At 42.1% G+C, this 27,470-nt stretch overlaps 1 protein-coding gene across 8 annotated transcripts in view; it reads right to left on the bottom strand.

Moving 5' to 3' along the window:
* Positions 1–5,693: 5,693 nt before the first annotated feature.
* The window catches only part of PDE4D (phosphodiesterase 4D), a 1,010,209-nt gene continuing 988,432 nt past the window's right edge, over positions 5,694–27,470 (bottom strand). For 7 of the 8 annotated variants that reach the window (XM_044276170.1, XM_044276166.1, XM_044276169.1 and 4 more), the window contains 8 exons: positions 26,566–26,744; positions 24,617–24,715; positions 24,190–24,354; positions 21,990–22,089; positions 17,316–17,470; positions 13,567–13,689; positions 12,901–13,083; positions 5,694–11,370 (listed from right to left, as the gene is read on the bottom strand). In XM_044276170.1, coding sequence (XP_044132105.1) covers positions 10,969–11,370; positions 12,901–13,083; positions 13,567–13,689; positions 17,316–17,470; positions 21,990–22,089; positions 24,190–24,354; positions 24,617–24,715; positions 26,566–26,744 — 1,406 coding nt within the window. In that variant the 3' untranslated portion in view covers positions 5,694–10,968. Of the gene's footprint in view, positions 11,371–12,900; positions 13,084–13,566; positions 13,690–17,315; positions 17,471–21,989; positions 22,090–24,189; positions 24,355–24,616; positions 24,716–26,565; positions 26,745–27,470 lie in introns of those variants that run through there. The other variant, XM_044276174.1, reaches the window with a different exon arrangement.

Here is a 27,470-nt window from a genome sequence, read left to right as displayed (position 1 = left end):
TTTCTGAGAAAGTGGAGCGGAATCAATAGCAAAAACAGGAATATCCTTTCCCAAAGTGCATACCTGGAAACCATGAGTTATCGTAAAATGATTATCAATGAGATTCACAGCTGCTCCACTATCTACAAAAATCTCACAAAAAATGTTCTTGCTCTCTAGCGCCACCCTGGCAGGCAGGACAAAACGGGAACTACAAGCAAACGGAAAACCTTCAATTTCCGCCTCAACCCTGCCAATAGTAACAGATGGAACATTTTTAAAAGATTTTTTCCTTTTTGTTTCTTTATTACTCCCAGAAAACTGCCTGAATCTCCTAGAGGGACAAATATTTGCCAAATGATTTATACCTCCACAACAAAAACAAACCTTCCCATGCGGGCTGAATCTTCTGTTGTCAGAGGCAATCAACCCCAGCTGCATGGGCTCCTGCTCAGATACGGGCTGACAGCAACTGAGACCCCAGCGCACAGAATGAGACCGCTGCACTGTCCTGGGACTGAGTATGACAGGAAGGAGAGATCGCTCCTCTCTCTCTAAGACGCCTGTCAATACGAACGGCCTGAGACATAGCAGAGTCCAAGGAGATAGGCCTCTCATGAAAAGCAAATGCGTCTTTCAATCCCTCTGAAAGACCATGGCAAAATTGACTTCGGAGTGCAGCATCATTCCAACCAGTATCAGCTGCCCATCTCCGAAATTCTGAGCAGTATATCTCTGCGGATTGTTTACCCTGGCATAACAGATGTAGTCTAGACTCAGCCAAAGCAACACGATCCGGATTATCATATATCTGACCCAGGGCTAAAAAGAATTCTTCCACTGAACGGAGGGGCCGTGCCCCCACCGGTAGCAAAAAGGCCCACAACTGAGCGTTACCCCTGAGCAGCGATATAATGATCCCCACCCTCCGTTCCTCATCACCAGAGGAATGGGGAAGAAGGCGAAAATTGAGTTTGCAAGCCTCTCTGAAACGCACAAAATTCTCACTACCCCCGGAGAACATATCCGGGAGCGAGATCTTAGGCTCAGAACAAACTCCATGAACACAAGCTGAACCGGTCACTAGAAACTGAGAAAGAGTCTTACGGAGATCAGCTACCTCCAATGAAAGACCCTGAAAGCGTTCGGTCAAAAGTGAAACCGGATCCATGCTTGAGACAGTTTTGGCGGTTTATAATGTCACGGAAGGTGTACAGGAAACAAGACAATGCAAAATGAATATATGACTCACTGGATCCAAAACTAAGGAACAAAAGGGAGACCCCTGCATAAGACCTGGCACTCTCCCTGACTGCTCAGCCTATGCGAACACCCCAATGGTGGATGATCGCATATCCTCGTACCTCGACTATATAACGCCTGAACAACCTACAATAGTGAGGGGACACGACCACCGGCTCCCTACACTAGACACGGAGGGAGTCAGGGTCACCTGGGATCCAGCAAACAGAAAATCACAAATTAATGTACAACACTTATCTTGTAGAAGACTGGGAAATAGGATCAGCATGCACACACACTCCAGGAAGTTGTATAAACCGCACACTAATGCATTATGGGGAGGAATTTAAAGGGATGCAATCAGTCCAACTACATGACAGCTGAGAGAGGCTAACGAGATGGGGAACTGAAAACCAAAACAAAGAAAGCTCAAGGAGGAGGTTCTGAAAGGCATCTGTCAGAGCTTCTCAGATGTCTGGTTGTGACAGCCGTGGAAGATTGGGCCATCAAAGTATGGGACCGGCCCCAGCCCTGGGATCCCAAGTTTGAAAGAAGAACTGGGAGCATTATGTGGTTCTCGGTGGAGAGGGGGTCTGGTTTACAGTATAACCGCACAGGAGCTCTATGTCAATTGGAGTTTGGTGAAACGGCCATACCTCCCGCAGGCTTCCCACAATCTGTATAAGGGGGACATGGTGGAATACACCCCCATGGAGTCTCTACAAGGCCCCTTTGCAGTGGCAGTGGTCTGCCTCCCAAGACCCACAGTCCCTTTGACCGCCTCGGAAGAATGAGAATGGCTGGGCAAACCATCCACACCAGGTAGAGTGGGCTGCTTATACGAAGGGGAAGACAGCGTACGCCACTTCGGACCCTCACCCACAACCCTATTTGCACTGCTTCGGACTACAACGCCTGGGGTTCCGGATATCCAGGTTGGAGCACCGTGACATGTGCAAAAGCCACACCCAGAGGGACATCTTAGGCCACCCTCACACCACTCTGGCATTCCTACACCTGGGTTCCACCATCACCTTCTACATAGAGGGACTTAGTCCCTCGTTGCTGAAATGCAACTGGCGTCATGAAAAATTACATTTAACATCTTAAAGGGACCCCCTGCCCTATGTCACCAGTATGCCGCTACAGATCTCTGTACTGACCCCTGATATAATTATACATATTGGTTAGATCTCCCCTTAGTTGTCTTTTTTCTAAAGTGAATAACCCTAATTTTGATAATCTTTCAGGGTACTGTAGTCCCCCCTTTCCAGTTATTACTTTAGTTGCCCTCCTCTGAACCCTCTCCAGCTCTGCTATGTCTGCCTTGTTCACAGGAGCCCAGAACTGTACACAGTACTCCATGTGTGGTCTGACTAGTGATTTGTAAAGTTGTAGGACTATGTTCTCATCACGGGCATCTATGCCCCTTTTGATGCAACCCATTATTTTATTGGCCTTGACAGCAGCTGCCTGACACTGGTTTCTGCAGCTTAGTTTGCTGTTCACTAAAATTCCTAGATCCTTTTCCATGTCAGTGTTACTGAGTGTTTTACCAGTATGTACTGGTGACTTGCATTATTCCTTCCCATGTGCATAACCTTACATTTGTCACTTCTCTGCTCAAGCCTCTAATCTATCCAGATCCCTCTGTAGCAGTATACTGTCCTCTTCTGTGTTAATTACTTTACACGGGTTAGTGTTTAACAGTGTTTTAATGCTCTCTGATGGCCGATACTGTGGGATTGTGCACAGGCCGGTGCTTTTTACTATAGTGTGCTCGCACGTCCACTACTGATGAATTGCAAGGTGGTCTGTTTCCCTATAATCAAGCAGTGTAGTGTGTGATGGAAAAATGAATCCAGCCAAAAAAGAAGACAATATGGACAATAACAATACATTAGTAAGTGCCTTGTATTAACTTTTTCTACATGATAAATGTCATTTGCGGAAGTGAGACAACCCTGTTAATATTTTTTTATTTTTTTTAAACTATGTTTGTTTTTTATATTTTTTTGTCCCCCTAGGAGACTTCAGTTTGATTGCTTGTATATGCTGCAATACTCCCGAGCCTGCTCCATACGCTCCTCCGCGACCAATAGCGTGCAATAATGTCATTGTTTAAGGGGTTCATTTCAAGCCCTTTAAGTTTTGCAGCAATGAATACCTGGATGGCCTATAGACAGAAACCTGTAGTCCTCCATGGACTCTTTTAGAAAACATAGCTTGCACTGGCAGCTGCAAACCACCACCATACTGGGAGTTGTAGTTTTCCTAAAATACTATGAACCCTTTGGGGGTGGGAGATTAGAGGCATAGCTTAACAGAAAAAAATAATGCTGCACCCCTAAAAAGGCCACTTTTAGATTTATTTTCAGGGTCACTTGAAGTTCCCAATCTGCCCTGGAATATATTCTTTTTAATACCTGCTGTTTCTATGTTTAGGAGTCCAGTGGGCAGACCTACTCCATCTATGGCAGCCTTCACTTTATGACTGTACGTATGGAGTGAGCTGTCAATCACTGGGTAGGACAACCTACTGGACTCCTAAAGCTACAGGGATTTCTTTAAATAGATTTTAAGTTCTATTGACGCGTTTCGCATAAGACCATAAAGCCATCTGCTCAGCTCCTGCTGCTTTTTATTAAGTTGCCTGCAGATTGAGGTAGATAACAACATGAAAGCTCCCTTTTAACTTGATTATTTGGAGCTGTCATGCATTGCAGAGACACAGGTGAGTGATAAATATCCAATATAAATTTAGCTAGTGATGTATCACACACCTTCCCCTGCATTAACAGTCACAGTCGTCAGGATTACTTTTTAAATTTGACCCCAATTTAAAATTCTTCAATATAAATTTGACATTCACATTACAACTCTTTATGCAATATATAATTAAAAAGCGCCTGGGCCCACAGCCAGTGGCTAATTTGGGACATTGCATGTAGAGGAAATTAATTTGTCATTACTTATTTTCATTCACTTAACCAGATTGTGTCATACATTGATCGTAGGGTGAGACCATTGACTCATGGGAAGTGTCACTTCTCCACTTCAGATGCTGTTCTTAAGATTTCATTATTTAAAGAAAATAAACAATTTATTTTTTATGTCAATTATGCATTTTCCTCAGTTGTCTGTTTTCCAAACTGAACAACCTTAAGTTTGATATCTATCATCTATATTTATATTACACAGGGTGGCCCACAAAAAAGTAGCCGGCCTCCAGCGATAGTATGAGAAGATGAACGAGCAAGTGAATCAGTCTTAGTTGCCCATAGCAACCAATCAAAGCTCAGCTTTCAGTTACAACAGGGCTCTGAAAAAATGAAAGCTGAGCTCTGATTGGTTGTTATGGACAACTGAGCCAGATTTACTATTAGGCAGTATATTTTGGTTATATTGGAGGCGGGCTATTTTGTTGTGAGCCACCCTATAGAACTCATTAGGGGCTCGGTGTATGTTGACACATGGCAAATACACTGAAGAATTGTTCACAGTAACATAGCTTCTAAGGTTGAAAAAAAGACATCTGTCCATCTAGTTCGGCCTATATTGCAAAGTTGATCCACAAGAAGGTGAAAAACCCTCATGAGGCAGAAACCAATTTTCTTTATTTTTGGAGGAAAAAAAGATTCCTTCCCAACTTCAATCAGGCAATCAGAATAACTCCCTGGATCAACGACCCCTCTCTAGTAGCTATAGCCTGTAATATTATTACACTCCAGAAATACATCCAGGCCCCTCCTGAACTCTTTTAGTGAACTCGCCATCACCACCTCCTCAGGCAGAGAGCTCCATAGTCTCACTGCTCTTACCGTAAAGAATTCTCTTCTATGTTTGTGTACAAACCTTCTTTCCTCCAGACGCAGAGGATGTCCCCTCAATACAGTCCTGGGGATAAATAGATGATAGGAGAGATCTCTGTACTGACCCCTGATAAATTTATTTATAGTTATTAGATCTCCCCTTAGTTGTCATTTTTTCTAAAATAAAGAACCCTAATCTTTATAATCTTTCTGGGTACTGTAGTCCCCCCATTCCAGTTATTACTTTAGATGTCCTCCTCTGAACCTTCTCCAGCTCAGCTATGTCTGTCTTGTTCGTGGGGACCCATTTCCGTGAGCTCACCTTGTCATGGCAGGAGGGCTCACACAATTTGATCACAATACATGCTAACAACCTAAAATTTTCTAAGTATACTGAATACAGGATAGCAGTAATGTTACATCTGTCAAGTACTGCTGCTGTCTTTTTTATGTGTTTGGTTTTGCATTGCACTGTTCATCTCTAGTTTTGTTTTGCCCTTGTCATACAATAGTTTTTTGCCCTCATCATACAATACAGATTTTTGCCCTTGTCATACAACCCCTTTATGAAATGTTCATGCCACTATCATTGACTAATTATTATGCTATTCCAGGAACCAAGACCTGAACAAACACTCGTACACACAGAGGATAGGCAGAACCAACCCATGCTTTTATTTTCATTGCATATAAAAAATTTATATGAAGATATTGATGTACAGTACTATCCCATAGGCTGTTAAAGAGGCTAAGAAACATTGAAAATCATTGCAGTGTTCACACAGGATGCCATTGTACTGACATACCCAAAACGAAGAAAAATACAAAAGAAAACCAACAAAAAGAACATAAATTATTCAGGACTTATGTAGTTTGAGAATCCCTTTTTTTTCAAATATGGTTTAAAAGAAAAGCGATCAAAATCCTTTGGACCAGGGCTGCTAAAATCTACAGTTTGTGTGTCAAAAAGGAGGCTCTGATTACCTACGAAAAAGAATCTCCCCTTTCATGGAACAGTCACCGACTTTGATGGCTGGGCAGTGATGGAATGAAATATAAACTTCATAGTGTCGCGTCATATAATACAGTGCTAAGAGGGTATGACTGGCCGAAAGCACAATTGGTGTCGAATGGGAAAAAGACGACTGGCCAAATCGGCTGCGTAGCCAACTGTGACCAGCTTGTACCACCTACGTAAGAGAGCAGGGTGGCCTTACACTTGTAAAACACACCCATCATTTGAGGCAGAAAACTATGTTGCTTCAATGCTATAAAATGTACAAAGCAACACAGTCCGTATCGGACATAACGTAGGAGGGGAATGACTATGACGAAGGCCATGAGCCTTTGGTGGTCAAGTCATCCCCTACAGTCTTCCCTCATTCCACCTATGCCGTTTGCTTAAATAATCTATAGGAAGATATGTGAATTTTTTATTTTATTATAATAGTGCAACTATACATATCTGTACAATGGTATCTACGCTATACATTACTGTCTCTACAAAACAGATAAGCTTTGGATTACTAGACCACTAGTATTAGTGTCATTATTTTGAAGCGTGACCATCGGAGGCGCTTCCTATACATGCAGTACAGCAATACTGAAAATTCTGCTACAACGGGTTATGCTAACCCTACTATAGTATACATATAACTGTATGCGGAAACATACGAAACGCACGGATTAAATATTGCTTTGGTGGGTAATGCAAAGAAAAATAGAGCAAAGAGAACATAAAATGTGATGTAAGATGTGAAAAGTATATAGGTTTGCATGTACACATATGTATACATTATGTATGTGCGACTGTAGGTGTGTGTATATATGTTAAAAGGGTTTTCTGAGATATTTTAACTCATGATCTATCCTTTGGCTAGGTCATCATCATCTGAACAGTGGGGGTCTGACACCCAGGACCCCTGCGATTCAGCTGTTTGAGAAGGTCCCAACACTAGCGGTAGCGACGCGGCCTTCTCTCCGCTCACCAAGCACAGCGCCGTACATTGTATAGTGGGGCTGAGCTGCGCCTATGTCATGTGACCGATGAACGTAACATCACATGGCCTAGGGAAAGCTGCGAGAAAGCCGAGGCGCTGCTGCGAACGCCAGTACCTTCTAAAACAACTGATTGGCAGGAATCGCAGGTATCAGACCCCCACCGTTCAGATACTGATGACTTATCCAGATGCTAGGTCATCAGTTAAAATATCTCGGAAAACCCCTTTAAATATTTTCGTGCACCCGCTGTGGCACTTTGCACAAGCAAGTGAAATTAATACGAAATCTAAACATATATATTTTTTTAAACTATGTATAGATTCCATATAAAGTCTTCACTTTCACAGAGTAAATCCTCCATTCACTTCCTGTGTTTGTTACAAGTCTGGGCTGTATAATAATTGGAAATCATTTTAAGTAATAATTTTGAAAAATTCCACACCTCCCTAGTTCTTATCCCCTTTCAATTATCTACAGCTCAGTTTGTGTCACAGTTGTAACAGCAATTCTATTTTACAATGGCAAAAGCGGAAAACATATCTAGAAAATTTTTTATTAAATTAAAATAATTTTCACCCTTGTCTTTACACTATTTATTTATTTTTTATTGGAAAAAAATTGTATTAAAAATGATCTCACATAAGAAATCATTTACCGTACAGTACAGTTATGATTTTATGGCCCACTTTTGTAGTGTTTGAACTGTGACCTGTGCAAGACCCTGGTATAAGATGTAAATTGAAGCTCCTGGAACCAATGCAAATATTGGACCCCCAACTGTTATTATAGTACTGGTCTCCTCCTATTAAACAGAGGAACCTTTTTGGGTCCCCTTCAGGTGCCAGGGCCTGGGTGTGACCAAAGAGGCTGTACCCCCTGTAGTTATGCTCTTGTATGATGTCATGATCTGAGAAGAAGAAACATAAAACTGTATTGACCTTACTTCTAGTCTCTAGTTTGGTATGAAATAAATTATAAAAAAGTGCATGGTTGAAACGAACAAAAAAAATCTCAAGAAAATGCCCAGCCTTTTTCCTTCAACTCTCATTCCAAATGCAGCAAAACACATTAAAATATAGTTCAGAGTTAAGGCACAGCCCTGGGACCAAAGACCTGCAACTTTTATATTTACCATAGCATATTTTTTTTTTAAGATTTTTTTCTTTTTTAAGATTTTCCATAAAGAAGCTTTAAGGTGACATTATAATACAGAAGAAAAATATACAGAAGTAAATATACAGAATATTCATTCTCTCACCAAGAGTTTCAAGATATAAGAACACCGCCTGTTTCCAGATGATGTCATAACAATAATAATAATAACTGGTATTTTACAATTAACATTATGTACATTAGAATAAATACATGGTTGTAAACAGAGACAAACAAGACTGTATTACAGGTAAGGTCATCCGGTGAGGAAAATCATGAATGGCACAAAAGTAATAAATATGTTGATAAGAATAATAAAATAAAACACTTTGCACTTTGACACGGCTCTGTAAATCCATTTCGTTCAAGTTTTTTTTTTCCTTTGAAATCAATAGGTTGTACCTTCAAAATAACCGCTCGTTAAAACAGAAAAAATAAAAAAGATAAAAAAAATGAATAAAAAGAATATAAATCGCTGCCATACAGCAACAAAAGTGTTGCAGTTGATTTATGGCAAAAAAAAAACAAAAACATTTAATGTTCGGAAAAAAATATATATATAAATAAAAAGTCACTTTTTAACTATTAATTAGAATAAAATAATTGCAAACTTTGGCAAACAGGAAAATAGAAGGAAAAAAAAGGAAAGAAAAGGATTTTACAGTGCATTCGATTTACCGACCAAAACACTCGTCATACTCGCTGATTGTCTATGGATGGTGAGCGTGATTTCTTTTTAGAATAATATATATATATTATTTTTTTATTTATTTTTTTGCATGCTTAATGGAGGTGACATATTGTTGTATGAAACAATTTCCATTAGTGCAGTTGTGAACCCTTTCAGGTCGACCTTTATTTTTGGAAATAATATTGCTTTTTTTTCTTTTTCTTTTTTTCTTTTTTTTTTTACATTGTTACATTCCAGGCACTCCATGGGCAGGAGGTGAGCGACAGGGATGAGTAATGTGTGGAATGGAAATATCCCTGCGTATGGGACAGCACAGTGGGTTCTTCTAGTCAAAGCATTTATGCAGATAGATGCTGGAGGTAAAACTGCAAAAGGAGACTTGTCTACAAATTCGCTTGCCAAATGAGCCATTCTAAAGGCGTGAAACACAAGTAAGAGACACTTAAGGCTACACCAAAGGCTGAAGTCCTTTGTAAAGAACTTTTTTTTTTTTTTTCCGTTTTTGTCAAAAATATTTTTTGGCCAATATTATACACAAACAACATAACTCTGCATGCAGGTAGATGCACTTTGTTACGGCGTACGGATGAGCTTAGACAGACGTTTGCTAGCAGTACGATAAGCTTCGCTAGTAGTGCTGCTTATTTAGCACTGCTACATTAAACAGGTAGAGAGAGAATAGAGAGGTTTTTTTTTTTTAAGATATACATGGTGGGTGCTTAATATTGTGCATTTTTTGGAACAGGATGGTGAGTCTGATGCTGCCTGTTGGTGACGTACGGTTAAGTATGTATGTATACACACATGCATACACATACGTGTGTGTTTGGGATGCTCTATACTTCTAAGGAACGCAGAACATTTGCTATTATAGATTGCACATAAGCCAATTAGATCAGGATGAAAAAAAGGGAAAGGCATTCAGCATGAAACATCTTTGCATTAACATTAGATTCACGGACACAAGCGGCTGACAGCATGGGCCAGTCGGTCACACAATCCACTAGATGACGGTATCCCTATTTTGGGGTGTAGCAAGGTGTGAAACACTGAGACTGGGTAAACCTGTACATGATGAAAGGGTGACCTTCCACAATATATGGGGAAAGTGGCCAATGCATTCTTTCTGTGCTAATCGGAACATTAAAAGAGGATTAAAATCTACATTGTACTGAAAGGGTTTCCTGCAAGACAGTGTCTTTAAGAAAGATACAAGCATATAAAAGAATGGATCTCTACAGTCCAATCAATTGCTATGAAATTCTAAGGTGCAAAAAAATCCATAACCTGGAGAAGTCATCCAGTGTAGCACGTTACTTGTACTCAAAACTTGCAAGTTACTCTTTGGAAAAAAATAAATAAAAATTAGTGGCGGATGAATGTACCTTTTTTCGTTGTGTTTTGTTGTTTTTTGTTTTTTTTAACGTTTATTTTTTTTAATAGAATACCTCAATATGTTTAATAATAAAAGTAAGCTCTACAAAAAAAATCTTTGTGTTACATATGGTACAAAATGCAGAGTATGTTGCAGCCCAAAGAGCGGCAAATATTTTTTTTTTTATATTTTCAGTCATTTTATCAGGAAGACTTAAAATTAGAAAATCATGTCATCTCCGAAGCTCATCATCTTGCTATGATGCCATGCCATCCACAATGTGTCCCGAAATGAGAATTTAATTTATTTTTTACAAAAAGGAGAACACCGTATTTACTCCTTTTTAAAAAAAAAATTCTGTTGGTTCCGTTTGTCTCTTGCAAGCTAAGCCGCATGGTCTTCCTTGGTCTTGTCACTCCACAAAACGGAAAAAAAAAAATTAAAAAAGGAATTAAACCGTTTAGGGTAGATGAAATGCTCGTCTGCCAAAGTTTCCTGTTAGCTTCTCACTGTTGTGAAATGAATTTCAGTTAAAATTCCTGAGTGCCAAACTGAGTAAACTAGGTCAATTTTGATCAACAAATATCCTGGCAGATGACAGTGAGGTGTGAGCATGGTTGCGGCCCGTTTCATGCACTTTGGAAACCATTTCTTTTTCTTCAAAAAGAAAAGAAAAACCTAACAAAAAAAATCAAAAGAGAAAGCTTTCCACACTGTTACGTGTCTGGAGAGTGCTGTCCTTCTAGTGCGCTAGGTTCTGTCTGATTTTCTTCTTCTTCCACTTGTTCATCAAGTGGGATTTCAGTTGATTCCGAGTCCTGGGTACAAAGGGTCTTTGAGTCACTACAACTGGTGTCCTCTTCCACTTGACTCACACTGTCCTTTTCGGTGTCTGACTCCCCATCTTCTTCCAGTGTAAGTTCAAACTGGAATTTATCTGTTTGGCCTTGCCTCCCTTCTTCCTGCTCATCGGGTGCAGGGGATGGACTCTGGGGAATTGTGCTTTGATACCATTCTCGGTTGTCCTCCAGTGTGTCTAGAATATCTTGGGCATCTGGGTGAACAAGGTCTGCCCATGTCTCCCATAATGGATGAACAATGTAGTCTATGAACCCAACCTAAATGAAGAAGAGCATAAGAAAAGCATTATAGTACATGTGGTATTTTTAACTTAAAGTCTCACTGAGCGTTCACAAAAGTTCTGATATGTCATAGCGACGTATCAAAGGTTTTGATCGGTGGGGTTCTGAGTGCTGAAACCTCCAATGGTCTCTAGAACCAGTAGAGAGGAGCGCTCACATAGCGCACTCTCTCCTCAATGCTGAAGACATCTGTGTTGGTCCCATGTTCATATTTTTACACAAATGGGATTGATTCAACAAAAATTTAAAAAAAAAGTCTCAAACCGCAATCTTACTTGGAACGCAGCAGGTCTATGGTGAGGTAGGTTCAAGTTCACACTTAGGCCCCCTTCACACGTGCAAGTATTCCGCGCGGGTGCAATGCGTGACGTGAACGCATTGCACCAGCACTGAATCCTGACCCATTCATTTCAATGGGGTTGTGTACATGAGCGATGTTTTTCCCGCATCACTGGTGTGTTGCATGAAAATCGCAGCATGTTCTATATTCTGCTTTTTCATGCAAGGCAGGCCCAATAGAAATGAATGGCGCTGTGAGAATATCGCAAGTGCGGATGCAGTGCAATTTTCACGCGTGGTTGCTAAGGAGACAAGGGATGAGTGACCCGGGACCCCATTTACTTTATTATTTTCCATTATAACATGGTGGTAATGGAAAATAATAGAATTCTTTAATACAGAAATACAGAAAAATCTGAAGTACTCTACGTGATTTTATATGCACTTATTTGTTTTAATTTTGTAGGTATAATAAATAAGTGTGACTACTATAAGACTTGCGGTATTTCCCTATGTCCAGCTCTCTTGCATAATATCTAGGAGATAGAGGCATTGACTGCGGTATCAAATCCAGTGATCGATCGTATTGCAAGGAAGCTTTCTACTACTGACTTTCCATGGATGGTTTTGAGCTGTGCGGTCTTTTTTATGAAATCCATGTTCATAAGTGCCTGCATTGCTGAGAAAAATTATGTTTTAATATATGCAAACGAGCCTCTAGGTGCAACAGGGGTGTTGCCGTTACACCTAGAGACTCCGCTCTCTCTGCAACTGCTGCACCCTCTGTAGTTTAATTGACAGGACTAGGCAGTGAAAACATCATAATGCCTGGCCCTGTCAATCAAAGTGCTGAGGGCCTGGCAACTGCAGCGACAGCAGAGTCTCTACGTGCAATGGCAACGCCCTCGTTGCACCTAGAGGCTAATTTGCATATATCAAAACTGCATTTTTCCCAGCAATGCAGGCACATATGAACATGGGACCAACACAGATGTCTTCAGCTGCCAAGCGCACATGTAACAGGTCAGCCAGTTTCATAGGTACAAACCCGCTGACAGATGCCCTTTAACATTACCAAGGCTTGGGCTGAGGGTTTACCCTTTCATATCCATACCCACACAATTTCAGGCAGAGAATACTGTATATATCAGTTGACCTGTAGTGATCAGAAGCATTGCAGTTTCTACAGAATGACACATGTATCTAGTGAATCAGCGCACACTCTACCTGTGATTTCTCCACAGATGCATTGTGCTTATCACACATGGGGCTTATTTCCATCCCTCGTTCTCTTTCCCGGTCTCCTTGCCTGAAGAATTCCTCCATGATTCGGTCTGTCCAGTGTCGGTATAGCTGCAGTGGTTTGGTTGGATTACTGAGATCTGCACAATGAACCATATTCTGCAGAACCTAAAATAGAAAAAAACACTGTCACCTGCTGTGTTATTACACAGGAGGCACAAGTCTTCTGTTTCATTTACACTTTGCTTAGCTGTGAAGTCGTCTAGAAGAGTCATGTTGTGCAGCTTTAGTCAGAGCCGGCCAGCATTAACTCACATATGGATCATATGGTATTTTTCTATTTGGAAGTGGAGAAAAATATGGACTGACCACAACTCCCATCATGTCCTGGTGACCTACAGTCACAGCTGGAGAGCACAGGTTGAGGACCACTATGTCTATTGTATATTTATGATGTACATATGCTGTTTGCTACCTGAGTGACCATTGTTTCAGCACATGGAGTTACAATACCATTTCAGAAGTGGTCACAGAAGCTTCCATTCAAATTAATTTCAGATCCATTCTACATGGACTTGTTTAGGTCCCTCTCACTCTTCCATCTCCATTTAGATGGGTGGGTTTGGATAAGTAGTCATGTGCCAAAGTTACCTGTATCCTATCCGAATAGTTGTCAAGGAGAAGGACTCCCGAACTTGTCACCTTCTTGGTTTCAACCATGGTTTTTAAATCGGCCAGTAAGTTCATATGCTTGGACATGTCTGTTGCAAGCACCTTGAAGATAGAATGCAAATCGTATTACTAAATCATACACAGCCCCAGAACCAAGCATGATCCACACGAGTCCTCATAAAGCTGCTTAGACCTTCTATGCTGTTTTAGTGGAGAATCTGTTTTCCCGTGTCCCTGGTGAAACGCCAAAATTAGTCTTAAAGTCCTAAGGGCAGATACTGAGCTCAATACGCCTGTCATTTGTTAGGATGTCAGCAATGTACCAGTCCCATCTGCCGCAGTGAGGAATACAACGTAAGGCATGAAGAATGCCAGAGACAGCAATGAAGGTAATAAGGGGAAACCAGAGGACGCAACTCACCACAAGTAGGTCATGGAAAGAATAGTAAAACTCACAGATTGTCAATGGAGAAAAAAAATAGACAAGGGAGTTGTGAATAATTCTGGGTCTTCCTGGTGAGAATAAACTGCAATAATAAGGAACATGGTCTCCTGTACTGTAATAACGCTATAAGCATTCTGTCTCGTCCTGCAGTGATGACATCATCAGTGTATTCTATGGTGTACTCCAAGCATGTCAAACTCAAAGGCTAACATGGGCCAAAAAAAAAAAATTTAAGTTTATGTGGGCCGCATAAAAAAAAAACGCCTGGCCGTGCGGAGGCGTGCGGATCCGTCCAGACTTACAATGGAAGTCAATGGGGACGGATCCGTTTGAAGATGACACAATATGGCTCAATCTTCAAACGGATCCGTCCCCCATTGACTTTCAATGTAAAAGTCTGGACGGATCCGTTCAGGCTACTTTCACAGTTAGAATTTTTTTTACAATATAATGCAGACGGATCCGTTCTGAACGGATCCACCGTCTGCATTATATGAGCGGATCCGTCTCAGACGGATCCGCTCTGAACGCAAGTGTGAAAGTAGCCTTAGGGGCGAGAACCTGGGATCTTTCATCCCTTGTCCTATTCAGCTCTATCAGGGTGAATAGGAGTTCACACTGTCCCTACTGCTCTGTGCCTTGTGCACACAGCATCAGGGATGTTACCATGGCAACCAGGGCTTCTGTAGCGTCCTGGCTGCCATGGTAACTGATCGGAGGCCCAGGCTTACACAGCTGGGGCTCCGATCAGAAGCTGCCACTGCACCACCAATGAGGGGGAGGGGAGAGGTCCCTGTGGCCACTGCCACCAATGATTTCAATACTGGGGGGGGTTGAGAGGGGCTGGCGCACTGTGCCACCAATGATTTTAATGGGATGGGGGGGTTGAGGGGGGGGCACACTGCACCACCAATGATAAATTACCCCTTTATACAGGAGGCGGGTACTGGCAGAACAGCAGTTAACCCCTCAGGTGCGGCACCTAAGGGGTTAACAGCCTCTGATGATCGCAGCTCCCTGTCAGCGGCAGGGTGCCGGCAATGCGATTCTGCTGCCGGCACCCGCCTCCTGTATTGTGTTAAACTACTTTCACTATCAGGCCACACAGAGCGGCGCCCAGCGATGTCTCAGCACTCACCATTAGTCCTGGGCGCCGCTCGTTCGACTGCAGTGCTCCATTACTGTCTCCTCTCCTGCTCCACATGCTGCTGATTACTATCGGAGCGATGGGAGGAGACATCAGCTTCACTAGTGGGCGTTCCTTCTTCCTGGCTGTAGCGCTGTCCAATCGCAGCGCAGGGAGAAGGAACGCCCACTAGTGAAGCTGATGTCTCCTCCCATCGCTCCGATAGTAAGCAGCATGTGGAGCAGGAGAGGAGACAGTAATGGGGCACTGCGGGCGAACGGAGCGGCACCCAGGACTAATGGTGAGTGCTGGGCGCCGCTCTGTATGGAAATAGTCCAATCATTGGTGGCGCAGTGCGCCCCCCCCCCCTATTCTCATTGGTGGCGCAGTGCGCCCGCCCCTCCTCCCCCCTCTATTCTCATTGGTGGCGCAGTGCGCCCGCCCCTCCTCCCCCCCCTCTCTTCTCATTGGTGGCAGCGGCAGCAGCACAGGGGGAGGGAGGACAGCTTCCTTCTCCCCGTGCTGCTGAGAGAACATGAGCGCGCCGATAGCAGCGCGCTCATGTTCAGAAATACTTGCCGGGCCGCAAAAATATTCATTGCGGGCCGCATGCGGCCCGCGGGCCGCATGTTTGACACCCATGGTGTACTCTGTATCTATCTCACATCTATCTGTCTATCTATCTATATTATCTATCTACAGTATCTATTTATCTCCCTAATATCGATCTCTCTCTACACAGCTCATATCTATCTCTCTCTATCCATCCATCTGTCCTATTAAACCAGGAGTGGGCCGTGCTGATCGGCGACAGGTATTGTCAATAAGACATCTGCAGACGGAGGGTTAATTTGTGAATGCTATGTGAATCCTGCAGCCTTATTTCTAAAAGCAGCCAGAAGGGAAGAAATGTTCTTGTGAAGAAAGAAGAAAATATCCCGCCGGTCACACCTTTCTTCAAGACGAAGACTATTTTAGTTACTAAGGGAAAGAGTGAGAATGTAAAATGTACTGGAAAACCGACGCAGATACCTCAGAGGGTCAGGCCACTGCGGCTCGACATCCTAGAATGGAACAGGCAAGCTGAGACTAATTCCAAACCAGCCGGTGTGAAACACTGACATAAACTAATCTAGACTGCGGGGACAGCACAGAGAGAGGGAACATATCATTCCCCTATTCCTATTTTGCCCATACTGTATACTTTAATTGAAGCAGTAATATTTTTGACAACTATTTATGGCAAAGATCGGAAGGTTGTCAGAGCCCCGCCTATTACTAGCCTAACGGTCCTGTAACATAATGTGTGAAACCAGACGATAAATCCTTAAAGAGGTTTTCAGAGATAGATAGGATACCTCTGGATAGGGCACCATCTTATCGGTGGGGGTCCGACACCAGGGGCAACCGCCGGTTAGCTGTATGAGAAGGTACCTATGTTCACAGTAGCGCTGCGGTCTTTTCTCAGCCCACCAAGCACAGCGCTGTACATTGTTCCTTCTGGGGCTGAGCTGCACCTAGGTCATGTGACCAATGAACGTGACGTCACTGGCCTAGGGAAAGCAGCGAGAAGACTGCGGCGCTACTGTGAGCGTCGGCAACTTCTCAAGCAGCTGATCAGCGGGGGTCCCGGGATAAGATAACGATGACCTATCCTATGGCATGCAGTGTTTCGAATATTCTGCACTAAATGTACGGCCTCTAGGGGAGAGTGGCGGTATCATATGGCTGCACACAGAGTGCCCAGGTTTTGCATGAGCATTAAAGCAGTACCCTATAGTAACACCAATAAACCAACTGCACAAACTACAAACACCTGCATTTAAAGGGAATTTGCACCCGATTTTCCTACTTTAAAGTGGATGCAATGTATGCTACTCTAATCACGCCTCAAGAGTCAACTGGGCAATACTGTTCAGGTGAAGAGTCCTGCAGTCCCATGCCTCTCGTGCCTTGACTGACACCCCACAGGCAGCCCCGGGGGCGTCCTGCGCATGCTCAGTGAAGCAAGGTGTACTGGTCTCCCCTTTCTTTGCTCTGTGTACGGGGCGGACAACAGCTACAGTGTTTATGTGAAGCTGACAAGGTCCTCTACCTGGCCGGAGTAAGAAAATGAACAGAATCTGAACGCGACATTTGACGACATTCTGTACTCACTATGTCAATGACCATTTTCCGTATTGATTGTCTCTGCTTTTTGGTCAAGTTCTGGAAAATGTCACAGTTCTCTTCTTGTAGCAGCTTGAATCCCACAGCTAAATGGTGGTTCTCCAGAACCGATGAGTCATTGTACATCAAGGCTAATTCTGAGTCTGGAAGGAAATCAAGGATCGTTGTTAACAGACGCAACACAGGGGACGAGAGAAAAAATAAAAAATAAAAAGATGGTTCAAACTTGTCTATGTTAATTATAGGATATGATTGCCTGATTGCTTCAATTGCAAAGAAACAGCGTGAATCCATATATAAATAAGGACAGATCTAACGTGATAAATGATAGCTCTTGTGTCACGTGTTTATTACCCTAAATTAATCAAGGAGCAGAAGCTTTAATCACACTGGTCCAGACACGCTGACGGCCTTAGCCCCTCGTACAGAAATAGTGACCCCTGACAGTGCCCGACCTCTATGGCACAGAATGACTGACGGCCAGGGACTGAGGTGACTATGCTCTCCACATCAGTAGGGCTTAGCAATCCATCACAGGACAAAGAGCTATTTCTAAGGCCTCTTTCACACTTGCGTTGTCCGGATCCGGCGTGTACGCCACTTGCCGGAATTACACGCCGGATCCGGAATAACGCAAGTGTACTGAAAGCATTTGAAGACGGATCCGTCTTCAAAATGCTTTCAGTGTTACTATGGCACCCAGGACGCTATTAAAGTCCTGGTTGCCATAGTAGGAGCGGGGAGCGGGGGAGCGGTATACTTACAGTCCGCGCGGCTCCCGGGTGACGTCAGAGCGCCCCATGCGCATAGATGACGTGCCATGTGATCACGTCATCAATGCGCGTGGGGCGCCCTGACGTCACTCTGGAGTGCCCCGGGAGCCGCACAGACGGTAAGTATACTGCTCCCCCGCTCCCCACTACACTTTACCATGGCTGCCAGGACTTTAGCGTCCCGGCAGCCATGGTAACCATTCAGAAAAAGCTAAACGTCGTATCCGGCAATGCGCCGAAACGATGTTTAGCTTAAGGCCGGATCCGGATCAATGCCTTTCAATGGGCATTCATTCCGGATCCGGCCTTGCGACAAGTCTTCAGGATTTTTGGCCGGAGCAAAAGGCGCAGCATGCTGCGGTATTTTCTCCGGCCAAAAAAACGTTACGTTCCGGAACTGAAGACATCCTGATGCATCCTGAACGGATTTCTCTCTATTCAGAATGCATTAGGATAAAACTGATTAAATAAACTGATTAAATAATCATTAAAAAGGCAAAAAACAGATATCTAATATAATAAATAAACCCTCAACATGGTAAAATATCTAAAGTTTGTCATTGCGCTATGAAATGCATTGTATTGATTTCTCTGGAGACAGAATGCAGATGTAAAAAAAAAAACATGGCTGCTTTCTGCCAAAAACAGCGCCCCACATCTCTACAGGTTGTATGTAGTATTACAGCACAGGCATATTCTCTTTAGGCACCGTGCGCACAACCGTATCCGCAAATCGTCGATCCACAAAATACAAATGCCTTCCATGTGCAGTCTGCATTTTATTTGCAGACCTAGGCGGGAATTTATGATGACGGGAATATTGGAAGTCGCTTTTTGCTTTAATCTGTCTGCGTACTTTATGCCACATTTACCAATTGCCGGATGTTGTTGATAAATTTGTCTGATCATTAAACCTGACTCTTTTGTATAGAAAAGCTACTCCAGCTTTATTACTCTACCCTCCTACTGGAGAGAGACTGCGACTTATTTGCAACTCTTAAAAAGCCTCAGTGATAAATCTGGAGTGAAGCTCATTAACATAGCTAGCCACGTCCACTTCCCCACCCATATTTCAAAACTGGATCGGTATAAAAATGCAAAAAGCCGCAATTTCTTTGCACAATTGAGCCCAAAAAGTCTCAAAAGCCCCATTTTGCGACCTTTTGAAGCCAGTGAAGGTATGATAAATCAATGGGTCCATATTTTATGGACATAGGGGTTAATTTATTAAGACTAGTCAGTCGTCATTAATCCCTATAGCCGGCGGTGGATCCACTGAAGTTATGAAGAAGCGCCAGCCTCTTCATAACTTCGGCGCATCCAGCGCCAGTTCTAAGTGTAAGACAGCTTACTAGCTATCTTACATATAGTCCTTTTTATACACCTGAAACAGGCGTAGAAAATGGCAAATGAGACCGAACTGCCACCCATCCCCTTTCCCATTCACGCCACGGCCACTTATTGAAACCTGGCGTGAGCCCATCAATAAAAAAATTGAATTCATCTTAAAACTAACGCTGATTTAGTAATTAAAATTATATCAACATTTTAAGATTCTAATTTGTACTATATTATTTTAACATTAGAACCAAAATATGGTAATTAAGTACACAATACTAATAAAATAACGTAAAGCCAAATTGTTGAACATAGTTAAAATGCAAATTTTTTTTTCAGATGGAAAAGCTATAATAAATAATGTAACTAATATAAAATAAAGACAAAATAAAAAGAATAAAAGATATAACACTATGATTACAGATATATAAACAATGCAAATGGAATAGAGAGAAAAGCACAGAAATATGAATATTTAGGTTGTGCAGCGCTTTACCCCAGTGTTATATGAAATTAGATTAAATGTATCCTGTACAAAAGTACGGTACACAGCATAACAAACCTAACCTGATGTGCCGAGGCTAAAGATGTGAACACAATACACGATATACTAGAATACAGCACGCCACTCTGACATTCTCTTCACTTGTTTGCTAGATGACTCATCACATTGATTTGTGCACTCTAGGGTATCCCTCTGGTTACCAGGCACGCAGCCGAAATCCAATTATATTTAGGTACAAGGAATACAAAATGCCACAAACATTCTATTCCATCCATTCTTAAAGGGACTGTCTGACTCCAAAAACCAAGTTTAGTTAGGACAGAGAAAGCGTTTAGCATAAAGTAAAAAGGCATTCAGCACTGCGCAGCTCCAATGGCGAGGCTCCCAAACCTGCTCCAACAGCGACTTGTTCCAGAGAGGCTCAGTGGTCAAGTGCTGTCTCCTCTGAGGATAGTGAATGGATAGGAAGTTACGCTTCCAGTTTGCTGCGGACTGGAAAGAGCAAGGACAGGAGCCTCGGCGCTGGAATGGCGCAGCAGGGAACAGGCGAGTGCCTTTTTCTCTTTATGTTAAACACAAGGCCCTAACAGAAACTGGTTTTGAGGTCAAGCAACCTCTTCAGCCTCCAGGAGCACCACATCCTAGCCCAGAGCTCAGCAGGTAATGAGGAAATAAAGGCCAAATATTAAATGGAATCAGTTTTCAGAAACGGACCTGTTCCAATCAAGCTTTTATGTTCAAGGGGTTGTCCCATCTCAACATTTATAGCAAATCGCTAGGATATACCACAAATGTTAGCTAGATGCGGGTCCCGCCTCTGGGACCTGCTCCTATCTCCAAAACGGGGTCCCCGAAGTGAAAGAGAGCACATCTTGCATGCAAGGTGTCTCCTCCATTCACTGCTATGGGACTCAGATTATGGGACTTAGTCAAGCAAGAACACTTGGCCATTTTCTGAAATCTCATGTCAGTGATTGGATAGCAAGCCGCGCAGGAGTGTCCAACCCTCCATTTGCTGTTATGAGACTGCTAGAAATAGCCGATCCAGCACTCAGATATTTTTGGAACTCCCATAAAAGTAATTGGAGGCTGGCCACGCATGCGCGGCTGCTCTCCCTTCCCTTCCACTAGTGCTATATTCACCATATGAAATGAATACGAGGTACTTTGCAGATATACACTGCATTATCAAAATCATTTCTGCCCATCCACCATAGCAAGGTGACTTCTTTCTGGATGGGAACCTACTTAGTATAATAGTGTAACTCTCTCTGTGCCATATCCTAGCTATATGTCACAGCCCCTTTAAATATATATTTTTAAAAAATTCCCTACATATCATGATCTATATGAAAACTCAGTCCTGAAATATTGCAATTTTCACACTAAGCATTCATAAAGGGCTATGGGTAGGTTCACATCATGTTTCATGCCTCTGTTTGATGTATACTGTACAAAAAAAGGATACAAAAACGCAGCACACCACGTTCTAGTATCTTGCAGAGTCCGGTAAAAAAAATAATATATATACTCCTTTTTACAATGGTAAAAAAAGGATACTTTTTTTTTTTTTGCAATAGAACTCTATGGTGAACGGATGCCACTGTATGGCATCAGTCTGAGGCATCCGTATACGTTTTTTGTATACGTTTAAATGGATAGGAAAAACGTGACGTGAACTCAGCCTAAGACTTCATGTTTTGAGGAAATCACTTTTCAGCTTACACTGGATACACTAAGGTTAATACGAGGAGCAGGATTACAATGAAAGGTGATCGATAACAAGATCCACCAATAGATGAAGGGGACATCTCACATTGTCCGCTGCCCATGACACTGTCCAATACTATTACATACAAATTATTAGTATCCTGCATATGGTAGAGACATCTGCTGTTTAGCCTTGTTTACAAAGACATAAAGTGCGCCATGGAATAAGACGCAGAGGAAATATGTTTGTTTTTTTCTTTTACCACATTGATTGTTTTTCACATTTTTCATAGTCGCCAAGAACAATAAAAAAAAAAAAAACACACAATCACTTACTTGTGTTGATTAGAAACTGGTTGGAAACACCAGGGTGATCAACATCATGTATTGCACTTGCAAAGATCGCAGCAAGAATTTCCAGATCTGTGAAAACAGCCTAAAATAACAAAAAGAACATAGAAATCAATAAATTGATGCTTCTCATCAATAGCGTAAGTAGAGTAAACAGGCGATATACTGACTGAACAGATGGTAGGGGAAGTGAATTATAACACATGACTCTTCCAGGCTAATAATGTTTTCCGTGTGCAAAGCTGGTCAAAACATGGTTGTCTGACCATAGCAAGGAATCATCTATCCACAGGTTAAGCGTCTGATCGCTGGAGGTCGATCACAAGAACAGAACTCCCTCGTACATAGGGTGGTGACCACATAAGTCCATACTATTGCTCCTTTCACTCTCTATTGGACTGACAGAGAAACGCCATTGGACAGTGATTGGGGTGGTAGTGCGCCCTCGTAACCACTGCTCCACTCAGACAGGGAACTTGAGACTTGCATTCTTGTGTTTAGTTGAAGGCCCATCAATGGAACCCCAGCCATAAGACACAACACCTACCCTGTGGTGGATCACAAGTTCCTATGGCGGGAAAACCCCTTTATAATGAATGATCGCTCTTAAAGACACTGATACAAAGTTCTGAAACCCTGAAGAGACAAAGGATCTAAATCCGTCTGCGTGCTTCATACTGTTTATACACTGAAGTTACGGGGTATTCACACCTTAAACATTTATGGCATATGCAGGAGATATCTACAGAGCGAACGTCCCTCAACCCTTGTCCCGCTGAGTGGCCTCTGAAACCCAAGAGTGCATTTATTTAATGGCAGTTGGCAGAGACCGCTTGTTCGCCCGTTTCCAGGGATTTAATAGAAGCAAATGGAGAGAGCCGCACACATGCTTGGCCCCCTCTCCATTCCTGCCTAGATGCAGCAGGGGACAGAGGTGCGGCTCACATCAAAACAGTATATACTAAAAGGATCAGGTCACTTGTACTATGCTGCCCTCCTGATTTAAGCAGTCTAAAAGTATTAGAGTATCAGAAGTATCAGAGTACTGACATGCTGAACACTGCAGCACGGGCCAGCATTGCAAGGAAGATGAGTCCGATGAGACCCTGGTTCCACCCTCCCCTGACTCCTGTTATGTATAGGAAACTTGCCCGTCATGGTCAGGAGGCAGCGGAGGACGGGGCCAGTGAGTCTCATTGGTCACCTCTCCCTTGTAGCACTGGCGCATACTGCGCTTTCATGTGCATTTTTGCTAAATATCCACACCAAAATCCCCAATATCAAGGTGAACTCCACAATTAAAACTGCAAACATAATTTACACGCTGATTAATATGAAATCCACACAGTTGGTCAATTTCCACACGAAAAAAAAAAAACGCAAAGTGTAACCTCACACACTTTGCTGGTACTGTAATACGCAGCGGTTTCTCCACACCGGAATTTGTGCGGAAAAAACGTGAGGAGGACTCTGTATCAGACGAATGGAGATCCAACCACAATAAAGATATATTATCAACTTAATCAGCACAGACCTAAAATAGCATGATTTCTAACAGTGGACATTAGATTACTTTTACACTGATACATTGTTTAGGTATGATTTTTTTATTTTATTTAAAGAGAACCTTTCACCTGGAAAAACATTGTGAACTAAGTATCCTGACATATACAGCGGCACCCAGGGATCTCACTGCACTTACTATTATCCCTGGGCGCCGCTCCATTCTCCCGTTATGTCCTCCGGTATCTTCGCTCAGTAAGTTATAGTAGGCGGAGACTTAGGACTCTAGGTTATAGTAGGCGGAGTAGGCCCTTGTTCTCCTGGGCGTCTCCTCCTCCTAGGCTGTAGCGCTGGCCAATCGCAGCGCACAGCTCACAGCCTGGGAGTTTTTTTCTTCCAGGCTGTGAGCTGTGCGCTGCGATTGGCCAGCGCTACAGCCTAGGAGGAGGAGACGCCCAGCAGAACAAAGGCAGACTCTGCCTACTATAACCTAGAGTCCTAAGTCTCCGCCTACTATAACTTACTGAGCGAAGATACCGGAGGACTTAACGGGAAAACGGAGCGGCGCCCAGGGATAATAGTAAGTGCAGTGAGATCCCTGGGCGCCGCTGTATATGTCAGGATACTTAGTTCACAATGTTTTTCCAGGTGAAAGGTCCTTTTTAATTAGCAAAGGTTTTACCTCCAAAGCAGGGGTTGATAGCAGCACATGAGTAGATTGAGCAACATCCGCTGCATGTATATTATTATGGTAAGCCACATCCGCATGATAGTGATCTTCTAGAGTCATTAGGTACGTAACTAAAGTGTCTACTGGTATTTTAAAGGTCTTCAACAGATCTCGTTCCTGTAAGAAAATATAGAACAAATATTTAATTATAAAAAATCGGAAGAAAAATAAAGACATGGGGCACTCAGGCTATGCTCCTCACTTGTTTTAGTGTATTTATAAATCATGTCTACCGATGTTAACTTAACTGATTAAAGCATTATGTTGGTAGTGATAAATAAGATATAATTAAAAAAATACACATTAAACATGCATATAGACAAAAACAAGAAAAGTACAAATTCAAAAACATTCAAGAAAGTACTATAAAAAGCAATACCTGAAATATTGTATGTATAACGACTGTAAGAGGTCGGTTTCCAGAATATTCAGCTACTTTAAAAATGTTAAGGCCCCATTTGTTCACATCATCAAGTTCCTAACAGAAATAAAATAAAATAAAAAAAACTGAGTGATTATCATTTTTGGATTGGTCACAAGATTCAGTTCTCAGTTCCTCTCAGCTAGAGATTTGGTATACACTGCCTGGAACATTCTGTTAGTGCCATCATTGCTGACAGTTCAAAGAACACATGGTGAGTAGGAGGATGTCATGAATTAATTACCACGATGCATTTAAAGAGTGTTTTACTGCCAAAAATATAAAAAATGAATAAAAATAGCTATTAAGATGCACGGCAAAAAAATAAATAAAGCACTCTTTAAATTAAGAGCGGTGAGGAAAGTCTAGATATTTCTCTAAGGCCTCATGCACACGAACGTATTTTCTTTCAGTGTCCATTCGTGTTTTTTTTTCCGCCGACAGTATGCGGAACCATTCCTTTCAATGGGTCCGCAAAAAAAATGGAAGGTACTCCGTATGCATTCCATTTCCGTACGTCCGTATTTCCATTCCGCCAAAAAATAGAACATGTCCTATTATTGTCCACATTGCGGACAAGGATAGTACTGTTCTATTAGGGGCCAGCTGTTCCGTTCCGCAAAATACGGAATGTACACGGACGTCATCGGTATTTTTTTGCGGATCCGTTTTTGAGGACCGCAAAATACATACAATCGTGTACATGAGGCCTAAGAGAGGATGGATATGGAAAATTTGCAGATTACTGGTCAATGGAAAGGAAGTAGAGATGGGCAAATAGATTCTATATGGACCAAATTTGTTTCCTAAAAACTTTGATTTCCAACACATCTGAATTTTTTTTTTTTTATCCTACAGTGCAGTATGTTATTAAAGAGGTTGCTTGTTACCACTGGCTCTGATCCGTTTATTCACAGGATTCATTCACAATCGTGCTGGTAATCCAGTAGCCTGACAGAGGATCAGGCTACCTGAGATCACCATATCTGGCATTTCTGGACACAACTGTGTACCAGTCAAATACAGATGCCAGAAAATACCAGTGTATGCAGCAGTTTTTTGTCCGGCTAAAACAGACTAAAGGATTAGCCGGTCAGATTACCAACGCAATTGTGAAAGAAGCCATAGCCATTCATATATGTGACTTTCACATTACTAATACTGTCTTGGAGTTAAGGAGCTTGACATGGGATGGATACAGTCCTATGAGACCTCAGAGTGTCCTATATGACTTTTCAGTGCAAAAGGGGAGATTTCAGTTTGTGTGAAATTTATTCAGACCAAATGTGATGGGATAGACGAATCAATAGAATAGAAGAAGGAACAAATTTCAAGAAATTCACTCATCTCTAAATGGAAGTTATAACTTGGTACATACAATATTTAGATTTATATCTGGAGAAGGGGTGGAAAGAAAAACAGAAACACCATCAGAACTGGTGGCCACAACCAGGTAACATGATCTGAAATTGCTGGAGAACTTGACAGGTCCTTTTTCAAGTTCCCATTGAGCCAGTTTTTCAGAAAGGCACATCTGTCTAATTATATACTTATATAAATTTATATACTATATATAAATATATACCTACTCCCATCCCTAAATATCTAGGAAGATTTGACCGAGAAAGTTCACCGTTAACCAGTTTTGTCTTTGGACCACCAGAGGAAATTCTCAATAAGATCTAATAGTCCACTGGTGAAACCCATAAGAAAAAGATCAAATGATCTGCTATAAAGTTAGAGTTATCACCACTATTGATTGATTCTCTAGTGAGCCATTCCTACCCGGCTGGCAACCATATAGTGTGTAAAGGCAGCTACCAGGTATTTCTTGTTATCGGGGCTTGTATATATTGGGGATATTTGTATTCAAATTGATTAGGTTACATTAAAATGCAATATCTCACCTTGGCTAGAGAGTCTTCATCTTCGCTTTTTACTCCAAACCTTGGAATACTTGAATTAGTCAGGCTAGAGCTGTGCATTAATTTCTTCACCCCGCTAATCTGTGACATGGGCCTCTTTTTCTTTTCCTTTTCCTTTTCTTTCTGGGCCTGCGTTGGCATCTCCACTTCATGCTGTTTATCTACATAAAAACATGTACTATTAATGTTCCTTTTCTAATTCACAATTTGCAGTAGATACACAAAACTATGCTGGAAAGAGGTGATAATAAACCAGCCTTAAAGGGTTTATCTGGATTAGAAAACTGATTATCTGAGTTAGGAAAGTAGGTTTCCTTGAGTTCACCAAGCTTTCTCAAACCCTTGTTCTGCCGAGGCCTCACCAGTCAGTAAATGGTGATATCTAAAGCTCATGTTCACCAGGGCTTCTCAAACCTTTTTTCTACTGAGGCTTCACCAGTCAGTAAATTGTGATGTCTAATCTCATGTTCTTCAGGATTTCCCAAACCTTTTTTCTTCTGAGACCTCACCAGTCAGTAAATTGTGATGTCTAAGCTCATGTTCACAAGGGCTTCTCAAACCTTTTTTCTGCTCATGTAACACCAGTCAGTAATTGGCGATGTCTGGACATTATCACCCGTGGTCAAAGTCCATGTCAAAATTAGATATCTTACTCAACTTCTTATTAATTTTTCTCCTGAGCCGTGAATTATGTTGCCAAACCAGAGATTGCTACAGCCATCAAAAGGCCTGTGCTTGATTACTTCTGCAAAAATGGCCGTCCCAGAGGGACCTCACCAACAACTATTGGACACCTCACAGTTTGAGAAACAATGATTTTCAAGATCTATTAGCCAGATAGGAGAGTGGCTACAAATAGATTACTCATATATACCTGGACCAACGTC

The sequence above is a fragment of the Bufo gargarizans genome, chromosome 1 (genome assembly GCF_014858855.1).
Source record: "Bufo gargarizans isolate SCDJY-AF-19 chromosome 1, ASM1485885v1, whole genome shotgun sequence".
In the NCBI taxonomy this organism is placed as follows: Eukaryota; Metazoa; Chordata; class Amphibia; order Anura; family Bufonidae; genus Bufo; species Bufo gargarizans.
The sequence above is the reverse complement of the archived record's forward strand: the minus strand, read 5'-3'. Positions and strand labels throughout refer to the sequence as shown.